Source organism: Myotis yumanensis, unplaced genomic scaffold (genome assembly GCF_028538775.1).
Source record: "Myotis yumanensis isolate MYYU_CA2020_CCGP unplaced genomic scaffold, mMyoYum1.0.hap1 SCAF_1, whole genome shotgun sequence".
Lineage (NCBI taxonomy): Eukaryota > Metazoa > Chordata > Mammalia > Chiroptera > Vespertilionidae > Myotis > Myotis yumanensis.
The window spans coordinates 115,470,780-115,489,089 of NW_027223752.1; the positions used below are offsets into that span (position 1 = coordinate 115,470,780).

Genomic DNA, 18,310 nt, shown 5'->3' on the forward strand with positions numbered 1-18,310 from the left:
TCCTGTATACGAGGTAACATTCACTGCATTGATGGAGAAGGCACAAGTCCGTGCCCACTCTAGACTTTACTTTTATGAGCCCATATCCATCAACTCCAAGGGCAGGAAGGAGTGAGCCCTTTCTCACTGACACCTGCCCTGAGGCCTTCAGATTCTTAGCTGCCCTCCCCTTTTCATACCAGCTGCACAGAGCTCAGATTCCACCCCAGAGATTTGCTCAAAAAGACACGAAAGCCTCCTCGCCCTGGAGGCCCCCGCACATCCCACCCCTTGAAAGCTTCTTCAAAGTGCCCCGCCGTATCCAGCTCTTGGCCTGAATTTGGACTGCAGAGCCAGTCTCTGTCTCCGGCTATATGATATGCCCCCATTTTGTCTCCCAGTTGGATTGGAAAACTTGAGGTGAGGAACTGTCTGCTCTTTTCCACCTCCCAAGTACCCAATACCAGGCAGGGCCCACAAAGTGGCAGCTGGTCCAGATGGCAGGCCATTCTGGTGGCAAATAATCTCCACTGAGCCATAGTGTTCTTTGGGGTAAGCACCCAGCCACCCCAGGGGGTTTTCCCAGTCTACATCTGTGTGACCTCATATTCCAATGGACTTCTCTGTTGCTGAACACAGGTGGCTTAAGAGAATCTCCTGGAGTGGTCAGTCCCTCTGGGGCTAACATGATATTGGGTCTAATTCTCAGCATTGTAGTTTCTTAATTTCCCCAAGGGTCACAAGATCACAGCTAATTCACAGGGTCTTGTACATTAGTAAAACATGACCCCTCTGAGGGGCTGCAGCCCCAAGTCAGCAGCTCCTTTCCACCTTATCCTGCGTCCTGGAACCTACGATGTGGTCAAATCCCAGAGACAATAAAAAAGCCCGTTTCCCTTTCCGTCACAGGAAATGATCTTTCCTGCCCCGCCTTCCTCAGGGAGCAGCAAGGCACAAACCCTAAATGGTAAACAGGCCAGCTTACCCGTTCCCTTGGTGATGCAAGAGACGAGGTCCTGCAGGCGCTCCTTGAATTCTTCGAAGCCATCAGTGCGCACAGCGGCGTGCAGTCTCTGGGGCTCCTCTTGGCGCAGGCGGCGGAGCGCCTCTCGCAGGAAGCCGTGCATGTCCAGCACCTCCTGGTCCGAGGCATAGCGCTTCATCCTCTGCACGAGCACGCTGCCCGTGCGGATGCGCTGCAGCACAGCATCCAGTTGGCCCAACTGGCCCGCGATCTTCTTGTACTCGCTCTGATACCGCGCGTTCACTGCCTCCAGCAGCTCCTTTTCCTGCGCCAGCACATGAGCTACTAGCTGGCTTACACGTGCGCGGATAAGCTCCTCCAGGTTGGTGCGCACGCGCCCCAGCTGGCTAACAGCTGACCGCATCTGTGCCTGCGCCATGCCGAAGGCGCTGTCCTGCTCCTGCAATGCCTGCGTCATGGTGTCCAGCTCCTCCTGCCGCTGTTGGATCTCTGCGGCGATGTCGCACTTGAGGTCACTGTGACCGCTGTCCAGGAGCGCACAAGTGCAGCACAGCGGCTTGGAGCAGCCTCGGCAGTAGATGCTGCGGACGTAAAAGGCAGGCCTGATTTAGGGCTCTCTTGCTCCCCCTCCCTTTTTTTATTCATTCCTCTTAAAAATATGACAAATTTTGAATCATGGTTTGTTTCCAGGTTTGTGCTTTCCCCAATTTAGTGTTTGTTGTTATGGTGGTACTATCCAAACTACCAATAAAACATTAGAATATGGAAGTTACTAAAGTAACAGTGGTTAGTAGTCTCCATCCATGAAACAATGCAAAGACATTTTTAAAACATCAATCATCTCTTCCCACCACTTCTGAATTTCCTTTCCCCACGTCTGAGGTAACCAGGTAACCATCCTGGGTACATCCTTTCACACCTCTCTTCATTCAAACAAACCACTTTACACAAATATCCAGACTATGCAGCTGCTTGCAGGATTCTAAGGACTTGATACATTTCATCCCACTTCATAGTTGCTAGATCTAGCCAGTTAGGGGAGAATGATTGTTATCCTCATTTCACAGATGAAGAAAATTAGACATTCAGAGGTTTAAAAGTTGGCTCAAATAAATACAGCAATTTTGGGGGGTTGATACTTGTGCTCTAAAAAATGAGATCATGCATAACTTCCTCCTCTAATTTAACTTTCATTCAGGATATTGTTCTGGGTTTTTTAAGTATAGAGCTAATGTATTTTCTTTAATAGCTCATTATATTCCAGATGGACTACAACTGATTCAGTCATTCTCCTGTTAACAGACATAACAATGACTTCCTGTTTATGCATTTTTTTTCTTTTCCTCTTTCTTTTTCTTTTTGGCCAATATGGACAATACTTTATGTAGCCTAATGCATGGATGCTTTTGCTTCTATGAAATAGATGACCAAAAAAAGTATTGCTAGATCAAAGAATGTGTATATTTTTTTAATAGATTTCAGCTAGCAGATAATTATATAGCTTTTACCATATGTCAGACACAATCATAAATGATAAAATATTAACTCATTTAATCCTCCCAAAATCCTATGGGGCAGAAACTATTATGCCCATTTTAAGGATGTGGAAACTGAACAAGAGGTAAAAAAACAACTTGTCCAAGGTCATACAATTAGTAAGTGGTAAGATGCAAACTGTGGTAGGCAGAATAATGGCCCCCATCCGTGTACCAATTCCCAGAACCTGTGAATATGGTAGCTTACATGGCATAAAGGGCTTTGCAAATGTGATTACATTTAGAATCTTAAGATGGGGAGATCATCCTGGATTATCAGGATGGTCCCAATGTGATCACAGAGGCCTTATAAAGGAAAGGGAAGAGGCAAGAGAGTGAAAGAAGGGAGAAGTGATCATAGAAGCAGAGGTCAAAGTGATACTATCCTGCTGGCTTTGAAGATGTAAGGGGGTGGGTCATGAATCAAGGAATGCAGGCAGTCTCTAGAACAGGGGTGGGGAACCTTTTTTCTGCCAAGGGCCATTTAGATATTTATAACATCATTCTTGGGCCATACAAAATTATCAGCTTAAAACTTAGCCTGCTACAGGTGGTCAAACATTAAATTCACCCCTAATGCCTTGGCAGGGCCAGACCAAATGATTTCGAGGGCCTCATACAGTCCATGGGCCAGACGTTCCCCACCCCTGCTTTAGAAGGAAGACAACTCTACTGACATCTTGATTTCATCTCAATGAGACCCAATTCAGACTTCTAATCTCCAGATATATACAATAATAAACTTGTATTGTTTTAAGCCCATAAGTTTGTGGTAATTTGTTACAGCAGCAATAGCAAACTAATATAAAAACACAAGCAGTCTGGCTCAGAGTCCATGCTCTTAACCATTGCAACACTGCTTCATATATTACCAGGAAAAATATTGTTATTTACTTTCCCAGAAATATTGTTACTCTAACCGGCAATGAAAATACATTAGCCCACCTAAGGCCAGGAGAAAGGCTCTTAGCCGGGGCCATTTTGGCCTCAATTACTGAGATTAACTTGTCCTAGAACTGACAACAGAAAGCCTGATAGTCTGCCTGACTCCAAAATCAGGGCACTAGGCACTGGTCCTCAGCGTTGCTGGCTCTCAACCTTCCAAAGTCACCCAAGAAGGTAAAGTCTCAGGGCTTGATCCTCTTGGTTGTAGTTCCTTGCTATTTATCACTTTGAATATTTCTTGCCACTCCCTTCTGGCCTGCAAAATTTCTGTTGAGAACTCAGCTGACAGTCATATGGGCACTCCCCTGTAGGTAACTAACTGCTTTTCTCTTGATACTTTTAAGATGATCTCTTTGTCTTTAACCCTTGGCATTTTAATTATGATGTCTCTTGGTGTGGGCCTCCTTGGATTCCTCTTGTTTGGAGTTCTCTGCACTTTCTGGACTTGTAAGTCTATTTCTTTCACCAGGTAGGAGAATTTTTCTGTCATTATTTCTTCAAATAGGTTTTCAATATCTTTCTCCCTTTCTTCTTCCTCTGGCACCCCCCTAAAGCAAATTGTTGGTACACTTGAAGTTGTCCCAGAAGCTACTTACACCATCTTCATATTTTTGGATTCTTTTTGCTCTTCTGATTGGGATTTTTTGCTCCCTCATATTCCAAATCATTGATTTGATTCTCAGAATCCTCTACTCTACTATTGAATCCCTGTAAATTATTCTTTATTTCAGTTACTGTATTAATTTCTGACTGGTCCTTTTCCATGTCTTTGACATTCTCACTAAGATTCTTGAAAGTCTCATTAAGACCCTTATAACCATGGTTTTGAACTCTGTATCCAGTAGTTTGTTTGCTTCCATTTCTTTCATTTTTGATATGTTTCTTTGTCTCTGCATTTTGGCTGTTTCCCTGTGTTTGTTTTTATGTACTAGGTAGAGCTGCTATGTCTCCTGGGATTGGCAGAATGTAGTATGTGTCCTGTAGGGCCTAGTGACTCAGCCTCCCCAATCACCTGAGTTGAGCACTCTAGGTGCACCCCTGTGTGGGCTGTGTGCATAGTCTTGTAGTTGAACCTTGATTGCTGTTGGTGTAAGTGGGAGGAGTTGACCTCTAGGCCAATTGGCTGTGAGGACCAGCTGCAACTATAGTGGGAGAGATACTGTGCATAAAACACCCCTATGGAGCAGGACTTGCTTCAGTGGGGCTTTGGTGCTCACTGAATCTGCTTCTTGTGTGTGTCGCTTGTGGATGTGTAGAGTTGTAATCTGTTATGGTCTGAGGCTGTATACTGGGTGCACTGGCTTTAGGACCTCCAGGGAGGTGCAAAGTCAGGCACTGCTTGGGCCACCTGGCAGGAGCTACAGAGAGATCTGCGGACGGCTGTTATTTGCTACTTGTATTGGGCTTGGAGGCCCAGCTGTGAAGCAAGGCAGGCTGATGCTAGTGTCAGGTCTTGGGCCTTTTGTTGACAGGTTTGGGGCATGCTGTCACCAGCTGCAACTTGTCTGAGAGATTTTAGCAAAAGTTTACAAATGAGATTTTGAAACTTAACCAGCTGATTCTAAATTTCACATGATGGAATAAATGGATCAAACAGGTAAGAAATTTCTGAAAAATCAGTGTAAGGAAGGGGAATTTCCTCTGCTAGATAACACATTATAGAACTTCCATTATTAAAAGTGTGGAACTAGTTCTATAACACATTCTAGAACTTTCATTATTAAATTCAAGAGAAAGATCAGCAGAACAGACCAGATAGCCCTGACATAGGCTCTGACATCCACAAGAATATTTTATACAATGAAGAAAGCATGCCAGACTAATGGCTATTAAAGGGGTTTTCAATAACTGGAATCAGGGGGAAATGGCTTGTTTGGTGGGGAGGGGGGCGGATCAAGTTAGAGCTTTGCTTTACACACACTCCAGGATACATTTCTGATGACTCACATAATTAAATGTGAAGATGCTTCCATAGATATACTCTAGTTGACTAACTATTCTCATAATAGTAAAGACCTTATAACCACAAAAGAAATGGAAGAAGTCATACAATCAACAGATGCAACTATCTAAGAACTCAAAACTGTATATTTTTTGGAAAGATATTCACGGCATCCTATAGTAAGAAAAGCAAGTTAAGGGACATAAGAGTTATTTATTTTGTTTTAGATGATTACAGAGATAGCAGTAAGGAAAAGAAAAGGTGTATATTGATAAGAGTTACCTCTTTATCTTTTCACCTATTTAGATTTTCCAAAAGTTTCCAAAATTAATTTCAGGCAAAAGAATTTGGATTTTAAATAGGAGTCAATGGGGAACCCTTGAAGAATATCCACTCTAGGAATTACCACAAAGCTTTCTCCTCTTCCCTGAGATGTACTGTTTCACTTACCCCTTTATGGCTGTACAGTGAATTGACTACATTGTTAATATTTTACATGAAACCCCAACATGTTTCCTGTCTTCCCACCCTAAAGCTGCCTCTGTCTAAACTGTCATGCCAGAGGCCACCTGAAAGCATAAGCGTTTGAGTTCTGGTGGAGGATAGACTCCTGAATTTGAGCTCTTTCAATTCCTAGCTAAGAGGCCTTGAGTAAATTACTGTCTCTGAGTCTTAAGTTGCCCATCCATAAAATCAGGATAAAGATGCCTCTCTCGCCCTAACCGGTTTGGCTCAGTGGATAGAGCGTCGGCCTGCGGATTGAAGGGTCCCAAGTTCAATTCCGGTCAAGGGCATGTACCTTGGTTGCAGCACATCCCCAGTAGGGGGTGTGCAAAAGGCAGCTGATCGATGTTTCTCTCTCATTGATGTTTCTAGCTCTCTATCCTTCTCCCTTCCTCTCTGCAAAAAATCAATAAAATATATTTGGAAAAAAAAGATGCCTCTCTCATAGACTTGTTGCAAGGACAAAGATAGGCTGGTGTATGTGAGGTGACCAGCATGGTGCCAGGTACACATGGGTCATTCTGGAGCCATTAAAAAGGAGGGGGCATTAACTACACATATACACATGGGTAGCCCCACTGTTGGTGGGTGAACCTCTCAACCTCAGACAGTAAGGAAACATCACCACTAAGTGGGGTCCCTGGGCTGTCCCCTTCCCAGTATGGACAAGCCACCCCAGTCCAGCCGCACCTCCTGCTGGCACCAGAGCAGGAGGCTACTTCTGTTGTTCTAGGAAATAGGGTATCTCAGAAACGCAGGAAGCAAAAGCCCTACAAAAATAGGATTAATGGAGGATAGCCAGCCCAGAGTAGGACTTCAGGGCAGGGCCTGGCTTGCCTGAACAGCAACTGAAAAACTCCCCACTTCACCACCTCTATGCGCCCCCTCACAAGAGTGGACTGGGAGCTTTCACTTTGGAGAAGTAGCAAAAGGAGCAGCCTCCTTTGGAAACTCAAATAATTAGCTAGAGGGCTATTAAAGAGACCCATCAGTCATTTACACCGTTGTATGGAATGCATTTAATCAGACTGGTTTCCTGCTATGCCCTGGTGACACAGTGGAGGAAATAAGACTTCTGAAGCCAGGAGAAGAGATAGGTAATTATAGAGCCTGGGATACCTGTAGAGAGTGAAAGCATTATTCCTATGGCCCTCCCTCTTCCAACTATTCATTGGTTGAGAAGAAGGTGACTGAGATGGGAGAATCTGGGGTCTCTGAGAGGAAGATACTAAAGATACTAGTTAAGATACTAGTTAAGAGAAGCAGCAAGGAAAGGTGAATGGAAGAAACCTCATCTGTTTCACACTGTTGTCTTATGCTGGCTCCACATCTATGAATGAGGACAAGAAAATTTGTGCTTTTTCTTCCTTACTCTTTCTATGTGGGTCCCTGCTCCCAAGACATAGGGCTAGTATATCCATGGTATACAATGTTCTGTTAGGCCACAAAACTCATTCAGTAGGTAGCAGATGCACTGCTGTGTGGTACCCCTGCCCCTCCTACCCTCTTTATGGCAGTGAGTGGCACTATCTACAACTCAAAGGTCACTCAAGCCAGAGACCAGGGGGAATTCCAGATTCCTCCCTGTCCTCTGTTGCTTCAGCAAGTACTCAACATTGACTCGTTGATTCTATCTTCATTTACTGAGTACCAACGACTAGTATGTGCGGGTGTGGGGATAGGATATAAAGGTCACTAAGGCAGAATCTGGTTCTAAATGAGTTCCCAGTGCTACTGCCTTGTTCTTGCCCCAATAGGGCTTATCTCCTTTGGCACTGTTCCCCAATACACCTCACTACCTCTGGTCTCTCTAATCAACCCTTCCCAGTGCCACCAAGACGATATTTCTAAAATGTGATTATTGTCATATGCTGAGGAGACGGCAATGATGCACCTCAGAAGTACAGTTGGAAGAGTAGCAAGTGCAAGACATTTTTAAAGAATCATGTAAGTTATATGTTCATAAAGGAGATTCACTTTTGGGAACAGTTAGGTCACTTGGGGAAATTTATTGAGTTTTGTAAATGCACTACAATTATATTAGTGAACATTAATGCAACATGAAGTTACATGCCAGTAAATGTTACAAGACAGTAAGACAAAGTTTATCACATAGATAAGTACAGTGATTATCAAGCTATTTAAACTTGATCTAATTTCAGGAAATGAAATGGCGAGAAATAGAAATAGCTAAAACAATCAATTAATTAAAACCACAAATAAAAAAATGGTACTTAATAATTAAGGTAACAATAATTTCATACAATATGAGTTAAGTAATATGGTATAAACAGGCAGTTCTTCTCTTTAGTCATGCCAATCTCGAAATACCCCACCAACTCTAACAGCTTTGGCAGGATAAATCCAAATTATAAAATATGCCAAAACAGGAATTTGTTAGAAAATTAAATGACTAAAGTTAATAATTAAATGTTAATAGAATCTGGTGACATAGAAACAGGTAGTGAATTTTATGTGACACAATTTTGATATTCTCAAGTACCTTATAACAATGTGTGTACATGATTTTATGTAGCTTTGAATGTATACTGTTGTTTTGCTCTTCATTACTCATTCAATAGTCATTAAGTAAGTTCCCCCAAATTACAGTAATACTGTTCAGATTAGTAATCTGAAAAAAACTTAAAATAATAAATTAAAAATTGTAATACTAATGGTAATAGAGCAAAAAGAGGAAAATAAGGAGGAAGAGAGAGATGTAAGAAAACTTCACTGAAATAAACAGAATTATTAGATTGAAGGAGCATGCCAGATCCCAGAATAATTTGATACAAAATGCTCAACACCAAGACAGCTTGGTTAAATTAATAAACTTCAAGAATGAAAAAGATCTCTAGGCATTAAGACTGAAAAAGCAAATATATTGGTCCTCATGAACAGTTGATGTTGGAAGACAATGCAGCCAAGTCTACAAAGTTCTAAAAGAAAACGTGTGATGCAGGGATAGTAATAGACTCAGGCAAGGTGTCATTCAAGTATAAGAGCCACCAACAGACATCCTCAACACCAAGAGACTAGGAATTCAGAACACAGACGTCCTTCCGGGAAGAAAAACTGTTGATTGACAACATGCATCCAACCATGAAAAGTGATGTCAAAGTGAAAGGACCAGTGCTGCCCATTGGAACAACTGTGACACGGAACCAAGGCTGGATACGTGGCAGGGGACCACCCCGACCTTTCACAGCAGGGGCTCAGTCACTACTGTCTGAAATGGAAGCATTTCATCAAAAGCACTTAATGTCTTAATAATTGTTTTACTTAACCTTTTTTAAAATATATATTTTATTGATTTTCTACAGAGAGGAAGGGAGAGGGATAGAGAGTTAGAAACATTGATGAGAGAGAAACAACGATCAGCTGCCTCCTGCACACTCCCTACTGGGTATGTGTCCGCAACCAAGGTACATGCCCTTGACCGGAATCGAACCTGGGACCCTTGAGTCTGCAGGCTGACACTCTATCCATTGAGCCAAACCGGTGAGGGCTATTTTTACTTAATCTTAAAGAGATCTTTTAGGAAAATATTTTAGGATAAAGAAATATTCTTTGAAGCTTAGCAGGTCCAATTTTACTTCAGCTCCTTTTCCTATCATTAATGTAAAGGAAAATAAATTTCAATACTGCTTGAATAGTGTGCTTCCTCTTAATAATCTAATTCTAAGGGAAATACACTCTAAGTTCTAAACAAGTGACTTATAGAATCCCTTTTTGCAACTCCGCCCTGTTGTTAGTTGATGAGTGCCTGAATGCAGAGGCCAGCAGCAGCAGGAAAGGAGCACCGTCTGCAGACAGGTGGCCCGGCATCCTGTGTGGCCCTGCCATGGGCAAGCCCTCCTGTTTGGGTTAGCTCCCATGAATGCTCTCACCTCTTGCCTCATTTATACAAGGATAACAGTTCTCTCTTCCTCAAAAATCTCATGTGATACAAACAATTTACATGCCAGTAAATGTTACTGGCAGGAGAATGTGGGACTTAAGGTAACAGCACAGGAAAAATATCTCAAAAGATAGGACAGTGCTCTATTGTGTTAACAAGAGGTTGAATCCAACCAGGGGAAGCTTCCTATTGGAAAGGGGCTGCCCAGGCACCGAAGGGTCAGGGAGCTTCACTTGAGGCTGGCAGCAGACTTGTTCTGCACTTTAGTTTCTGCTCCACTGCATTCCACACACCTGGAATCTTTCCTCTTCTTTGCTTTCACTTGCAGTGGTTGCTGGACATTTGACACGTGAAGGACACACTCCTCTTTCTTTTTGTACCATGCAGAACTGGACTTCACCTTTAGGGAGCCCCACACTCCCCATTCTCAGCCCGTGAGGGAAAAGATTCTTATTCTCTGACACTGGATTTGAGGCTGAAGTTGTGTAACCTTTGGAGCTGCTGCAATCATTTGGCAGCCAAGAAGGATGGAGCTGAGCTGGAGGAAATCCATGTCACAAGAAAAAAAAACAAAGAAAATAGGTCCCAGTGACACAATTTCAATATCTAGTAAGATTAGGCCAGAGGCCAGCTCTACACCTATTCACTTTCTTAAGTCATTCACTCATTTTTTGCTCAAGCCACTAACTAAAAATGTGCCACTAATTTATACATTTGTTTTAGTTGAAACTAATACACACAAACCTTTAAGGTCAAGGTACAGCTCAAATGTCAACTCTTTCAACCTCCCAATTAAACATAACTTTCCCCTCCTTAAAACTGCCTCTGCACTTTATCTGACCGTGTCTTCCAATATGTACACACAGAGCACAGGGCTGTGTGTACCCACAACTTACTGTAGACAGAAACCCTCCATAGATCTAGACTTCCAAGACAGGGATTCTTATTCTCCCAGCAACAGTTATCACAGTGTCAGGCATGAAATAAAAGTTCAATAAAAGATTGTTCAATGGCTGGCTGGACGGATGGATGTGGTTCCAGGTAGTTTAATCTTATGAGTTAGAAATCAATGACAAAAGCCTGTTACTTTCCAGTCTTACTGTTAAAAATTCTTGTAAAATGTCTATGGCCTCCATCCCTGAGCAGCAAAGCCTACTCTTTACAGATGGAGAAAGCAGAGATCTTGGCTTGGGTTATTTTTAAATATATTTTTTTTATTGATTTTTTACAGAGAAGAAGGGAGAGGGCTAGAGAGTTAGAAACACCGATGAGAGAGAAACATGGATCAGCTGCCTCCTGCACACACCCTACTGGGGATGTGCCTGAAAACAAGATACATGCCCTTGACCGGAATCGAACCTGGGACCTTTCAGTCTGCAGGCTGACGTTCTATCCAGTGAGCCAAACTGGTCAGAGCGGGTTACTTTAAATTTTTGCTTCTTTCTCCAAAACATAAAAGGGCACATGGGGGGGACGGGGGGAGGATCCCTTTTACTCACATATTATTCAACTAAATCTACCTTCGATCTCCCCTACCCCCACCCCATGAAAGGAAAAGCAGCTGTTCCTGGCTCTGAAACCAAGTCTTCTGGGTGAATTCACAGAAAAACTTGAAAGTGGATTATTTGACAGTGTCCTAACTCCTGGAGCAGCCTTTTATCTGCCCATGGATGCTCTTTTTAGGCCTGCATTCAATCCCAGGGAGATCACCAATCCAACAAGATGCAAATTTACTGATAACTTCACGGAGGGTACCAAGAGAGCACCAGACAGGGAAGGGATGAGAAGCCAGCCAGACACCTAGAATGCAGAGGGCAAGGGTGCTCCTTAGAGTTTGCACCCTTGACTCCTGGATCCCCCCACCTCCACCCTAAGCAGTCCCATCAGGATCTGTCTTTTCCATTTTCTCTTTAGCCAGCAGACCTCCCGTTCCTTGCCACAAGCTTTGCCACTGCATGATATATATCCACCTCTGCCCTGGAACCCTTCCCTGGCCTGCCCAGGATGCCTCTCCCCAGCCTGCTGCCAATGATTCCAACTTCCGGTCTTGGGGACTTTTTTCTCAGTTTATGATCTCATCATACCTCCCAAACTTTATTAATCAGTCTTTTGTTTTCTCCACTCAACTGTAATTAAAGCTCTTTCTGGCTACAAGCCTGATGGCCCTGGATTAATTACCCCACTCAATCTGGTCAAGCTTTGAGATATGACACCCAGACATGGTCTCAGCTCCACCTGCATCCTAGACCCATATTACTCTTGGGTGGGAAGAGTACTCAGCGTCCCTATCACACATGATGGAAAGGGTGGAAGTCACCTTGACCTCTAGGTCAGACAGGCCCTGGCCTTCTCCCCACCCCTTCATCTCTTCACTCTGGCAGATCTCACTCCCACCCGCACCATGACCTCCGTCTCCTAATGGGGCTCACTGTTCCTTGGTTCAGATTCTTTGCTTCAGTTTCTGTTGGGCACACAAATCCAACAGCATGGTGGTAAATCTCCTCAAATTACTTATGGAATGAAGTGAAATATAAATAAGCATGCAGCTAAAGAAGCAAATACTGCTCACCCTGTTCCCAAATTCACCCATTTCAATCACAGTAGCACAGAACAGAGAGGATCTGATCTTTCCACTCTCTGCATTCACACCCATCAGTGGATTTCCAACAGAGTCCCATAGGGTGACATGTACACTTCGTTTTATAAGTCATTCACTGGTAAAACAAGAGTAAATTGCATGAGAAAGGAGCAAGCTGAGAACATTCTATGTCCTGGAAATTATAGGATAGAGCCCTGATTCCTCCAAGCTCATCTTGTCTGACCTCAACCTCTGCTTTAAATGCACACTTTTCCCCCCCTTATCTAAAGAATTCTTTTTATTTGTGTATCTATATTATAAGCACTGTGTGTTTTACTAATACTCTGCATCCTCCTCCTATTAAATTTGAGTCTCAAACAAATCTCATGGAAGACTTTTCTTTTCCTGCACCAACTCATAACATGGTTTATCTTTGGATAAAGAGCACTGTACAAAAAGGAGGTAACAATAAATGTTAATTAGAGTCTTATGAAGGTCTAAATTCAGCAACCTCTTATTTGCTGTTTCTTTTCTTTTTTTTTTAAATTGAATTTATTGGGGTGACATTGGTTCACAAAACCATAGAGGTTTCAAGTGTACAACTCAACAAAACATCATCTGCATATTGTTTTGTGCACACCTTTACCCGCAGTTCCTGAAAGGCAGCAGTCTCCATGCTACCTTGGCCTGCTCCTCCCACCTCCATGCCCTTTCTCTTTCCTTATATGTCAGTCTATGTTGACACCCTCTTGGAGCTGCCTTCCCCAGCAGATTTAGGCTGGACAGGTGGCCTTTTCTGAGATCACTTGCCTTTGTGCCTACCTTCCTCTTTCTTCTGCCCTTAAACTGACTGAGCACACACCAGACAGGGATACTGGCAAGGGAAACTGTAAACTCAAGGGCAGTATAATGAAGGGAATTATCAAAGCACAGAATGACTGACGATGGTGAGTGGGTTTCCTCATAGCACCCTGCAGCCCAGAACGTTAAGAACAGACCTGGTTCCTTCACCAGACTGTGACCTCACGGAGGGCCAGGGCTGTATCTGTTCATACTTATACCCTACTAGTGGCCCAGTGCATGAAATTCATGCGGGTGTGTGTGTGTGTGTGTGTGTGTGTGTGTCCCTCTGCCCAGCCTGCACCCTCTCCAATTGGGGACGCCTTGGGGGATGTCTGACTGCCGGTTTAGGCCCGATCTCTGTGAGCCTAAACCAGCAGTTGGACATCCCTCTCGCAATCTGGGACCCTTGGCTCCTAACTGCTCACCTGCCTGCCTACCTGATCACCCCTAACCCCTCTGCCTGCCTGCCTGATCGCCCCTAACCTCTCTGCCTGCCTGCCTGGTCACCCCAAACTGCCTCTGCCTGCCTGCCTGATAGCTCCTAACTACCCTCCCCTGCCAGCCTGATCTCACTCCCAGCTGCCCTCCCTTGTAGGCCTGATCTCACCCCCAACTGCCCTCCCCTGCTGGCCTGATTTCACCCTTAACTGCTCTCCCCTGCTGGCCTGCTTGCCCCCAAATGCCCTCCCCTGGTGGCCTGATCTCACCCTGAACTGCCCTTCCCTGCCGGCCTGATCACCCCTAACTGCCTCTGCCTCCACCACCATGGCTTTGTCCGGAAGGAAGTCAGATGTCCGGACGGTGGCCGGTCAACCCAGTCTAATTAGCATATTACTCTTTTATTACTATAGACTAGAGGCCCGGTGCACAAAAATTTGTGCACTCGGGGGGGGGGGGCGGTCCCCCAGCCTGGCCTGTGCCCTCTCGCAGTCTGGGACCCCTCAGGATATAACGACCTGCTGGCTTAGGCCTGCTCCCGGGTGGCAGAGGGCACGCCCAATCCCTAGGTGCAGCCCCTGGTCAGGCTCAGAGCAGGGCAGATCGGGGGGTTGCAATGCCACCCTCAGTCACGCTTAGGGTAGGGCCGATAGGGGGTTGGGGCACCGCCCCCTGTCACACTCAAGGCAGGGTGATTGGGGAGGTTGTGGTGCCACCCCCTGTCACTCACAGAGCAGGGCCCATCAGGAGGGTTGGGGCTCCGTACCCTGTCACACACAGAGCAGGGTTGATCAGGGGGTTGGGGAGCTCCCCCCTGTCACACACAGAGCAGGGCCCATCAGGGGGTTGAGGAGCTCCCCCCTGTCACACACAGAGCAGGGCCCATCAGGGGGTTGAGGAGCTCCCCGCTGTCACTCACAGAGTAGGGCCGATAGGGGAGTTGGGGCACTGCCCCCTGTCACACACAGAGCAGGGTGGATCAGGGGGTTGGGACGCTGCACCCTGTCACACTCAGGGCAGGGCCAATGGGGAGGTTATGGCTCTACCCTGTTACACACAGAGCAAGGCCTGTGGAGGGGGGTTGGGGTGCCACCCTCTATCACCCACAGAGCAGGGCCAATCAGGGGTTGGGCGCCACCACTGTCACACTCAGGGCCGATGGAGAGGTTATGGCTCTACCCTGTCACACTCAGAGCAGGGCCCGTGTGTGTGTGTGTGTGGGGGGGGGAGGGGGGCGCCGCACCCTGTCACACACAGAGCCGCAGGGCAATTAGGGGATTGGGGAGCTCCCCCCTATCAGGCACAGAGCAGGGCTGATCAGGGGGTTGGGGTGCCTTCCCCTATCATGAACAGAGCAAGGCAGATAGGGAGGTTGTGGCCCCGCCCGCTGTCACACACAGAGCCGCAGGGCGATAGGGGGTTTGGGCGCTGCCTCCTGTCATGCTGATCCCGGTGCCGGGAGGCATATTACCCTTTTACTATATAGAATAGAGGCCTGGTGCATGGGTGGGGGCCGGCTGGTTTGCCCTGAAGGGTGTCCTGGATCAGGGCGGGGGTCCCCACTGGGGTGCCTGGCCAGTCTGGCTAAGGGGCTGAGGGCCATTTTCAGGCTGGCGGGTGACTGAAGCTCCCAACTAGTCCTTTTTTTCTTTTCTTTTTTTTCTATTCTGGGCCAGCTTTAGCTCTGAGGGCTCGCTGCTGAAAGCAGGTTTCTGGCCTTTACCTTCTGTATTTGATACAATGTTGCGGTCCGCCTGGCTGAAGCCCGGCTGACTGAAAGCGAGTTTCTGGGGTTTTGTTTAGCTTCTATATTTGCAACATAGTTGCTTAGAGTTGCAGCTGAGAGGCCGGCAAGTCAGGCGGGGAACGTTGGAGTCCGCCATCACTGGAGGAAGCAAGCCTCCCTGTTCGCTTCAGTGCATGGCTGCTGGCCACCATCTTGGCTGACAGTTAATTTGCATAAGGATATGCTGATTAGCCAATGGGAAGGGTAGCGGTCGTACACTAATTACCATGTTTCTCTTTTATTAGTGTAGATAGATTATATAGGATAGGATTGCTTAAATGAGGGGGGGGGGGCCTTTTTCACCAGGAGGAGATGCTCTTGTCAGACAAAAACACATAATCCCTATATCTGAACTGATAGCCAGCCATATGCACTATACTGCCAAACCGGTCATTAAAAAATTGAACCGCTTTCTTACACCTTACACCAAATAGCTGTTGCGCTTAAAACCCCTCCTCAGCTCCCACCTTAGGTTCTGCCTTTGTAGTTCACCCAGATTAGGTTCTGATTGGTCGATTTCTATGTCAGTCAGCGTGAAAAGCTCCACCTCCTAGGCAGCCACTGGCTCCTCACAGTTCACCCAGATTTGGTTCTGATTGGTTGGTTTCTATGCCAGTCAGCGTCTCTGGGCCTATCTCTGGGCCTGATCAGAGAGGCGGAGCTGATCAGTAGCTGCCCCAGGCTGCTGGCAAGCGGGCTGAACTGCTGACCTCTTGGGGAGAAAGAGAAGCGTGGCTGCTGATCAGCCCTGCCTCTCTTTCTCTCTGAGAGGTCAGCAATTCATCCCACTCGCCAGTCCATGCCCACCAGAGTCTGCTGCATGCGCAGCCTGGCATTTGGTCGAGCCTTTGGTCATTTTGAACGTCACAGACCCTGGTTCTTCATATATATAGATAATTGACAAAGCTGTAAGATATTTAAAATGTACATGATGATGAGTTTATATGTGTATAGATTGTGGAAGTAATCCTGCCATCTAGTTAATTTATACATTCATCACCCCACATACATATCTTTTTTATTTTTTGGTGAGAATATTTAATTTCTACTCTCTTAGTGAATTTCAATTATATGCTACAGTGTTATCAACTATAAATGGTTTTGCAAACACGTGTTGAGAAGTCTCTCGTAAAAATATGTTCTTATCTAGCCCCTTTGTCTTCTATTTTATTTTTTCTACTAGAGGCCCAGTGCACGAAATTTGTGCACTCAGGGGGTGTCCCTCAGCCCGGCCTGTGGTCTATCATAGTCCGGGAACCCTTGGGGGATGTCCGATTGATGGCAGGAAGCAGGCCTAAGCCATCAGTTGGACATCCTTAGTGATGCTCGGGAGGCAGAAGAGGCTCCTGCCACAGCTGCTGCACTTACCAGCCATGAGCCCAGCTCTGGCTGAGCAGCACTCCCTCTGTGGGAGCACACTGACCACTAGGGGGCAGCTCCTGCGTTGAGCGTCTTCTCCCTGGTGGTCAGTGCGTGTCATAGTGACCGGTCATTCCACCATTTAGCCGATTTGCATGTTAGCCTTTTATTACATAGGATTACATAGCGGAGGGCCTGCCACACAGTAGGAAGGTGGGCTGAAAGAATGGATTCCACAGACATGGTGACCAAATGCCAACAGCCCCACTTTAAGACCAACTCTGGTACTGCTCTTTAACGTGTATCCTAATCAGCTCAATGTCCAAGGGTAGAGTGATTTATTCCTGGAGAAAGTTGTGGGTTATTTCTAGGACCAAGGTTTTGTGCAGAAAAAGCAAGTTAAGTTTTTTCAGTAACCACTGGTAAATTGTAAAACTGTGTGAACTGTGTATGATTTTTAGCAATAGGGTCAAATTTTTAGCCATCTGCCATGCTCACAGGTCCAGAATCCCGCCCTCTTGCTGGCTGAACCAGCCTTGTCTATTGTACCTGGGGAGAAATCCACCCCTGACCCCCCACACTAGAGGTGGGGCCACTTGTATGCTACCACCATCCTCACTGTAGGAGTGGAGGTGGAAACTGTGGTTTATACAACTGCTGCCAGCATCAGTTATTAAAACTATACAATCTAGATATCAACATTTACAAGTGAGCAGACGACAAGGAACCCCAGGACCTATAAAGAGAATCAGCAGCCAAAATGAGCAAACTGATTCTCAGCTCACACTTAAAAAAGGGTAATACAGAGACACATAAAACATCTAAAAATTGCTTCTCTCTTTTTTTAATCCTCCCCTGAGGATATTTTTCCATTGATTTTTAGAGAGAGTGAAAGGTAGGGAAGGAGGGAGAAAGAAAGAGAAACATTAATGTGAGAGAAACACATCGGTTGTTTGCCTCTCACCCACGCCCAACGGGGACAGGGATCAAACCTGCACCCAGGTACGAACGAGCCCTTGACCAGGAATCAAACCTGAGTTTGGTCTGCAGGCCGACAGTCTAACCACTGACCCACACTGGCCAGGGCCTAGGTTTATTTTTTAGGGAGATTAAAGAACATACTGCATACAACAGGCTCATAAGAAAAGCATACTGAGAACATGAACCATTTTTAGCAATTAAAAAACCCACAAGATTGCTAAGAAAAACAAAACTTATCATAGGTAGCAAATAGTAGAAAGGGGTCTCCTAAAAAAATAGTTGGTAAATTATAAAATTGATTCAAGGAACTCTGAGAATCTGGAAGAAAAAAAACAAAGTAAAAGAACTAATGAAAAAAGGATAAAAGAAGTAAGAAATGGATTTGGAGTTCCAATATCCATAGAGCAATAGTTGAAAAAGAAAAAAATAAGCAAATGAAAGGAAATCAATATATAAAAAAGCAGAAGACAACTTCTTTGAAATGAAGACTTGACTTTTCAGATGAATACTATCATAGAGGAGCACTGGGGGGAA

The 18,310-nt window shown here is 45.3% G+C and overlaps 1 protein-coding gene across 8 annotated transcripts in view; it reads right to left on the reverse strand.

Moving 5' to 3' along the window:
* Window positions 1-18,310, reverse strand: part of PML (PML nuclear body scaffold) — a 46,397-nt gene that overhangs the window by 20,921 nt on the left and 7,166 nt on the right. For all 8 annotated transcript variants that reach the window (XM_070430501.1, XM_070430491.1, XM_070430528.1 and 5 more), the window contains exon 3: window positions 965-1,545. In XM_070430501.1, coding sequence (XP_070286602.1) covers window positions 965-1,545 — 581 coding nt within the window. The remainder of the gene's footprint in view (window positions 1-964; window positions 1,546-18,310) is intronic.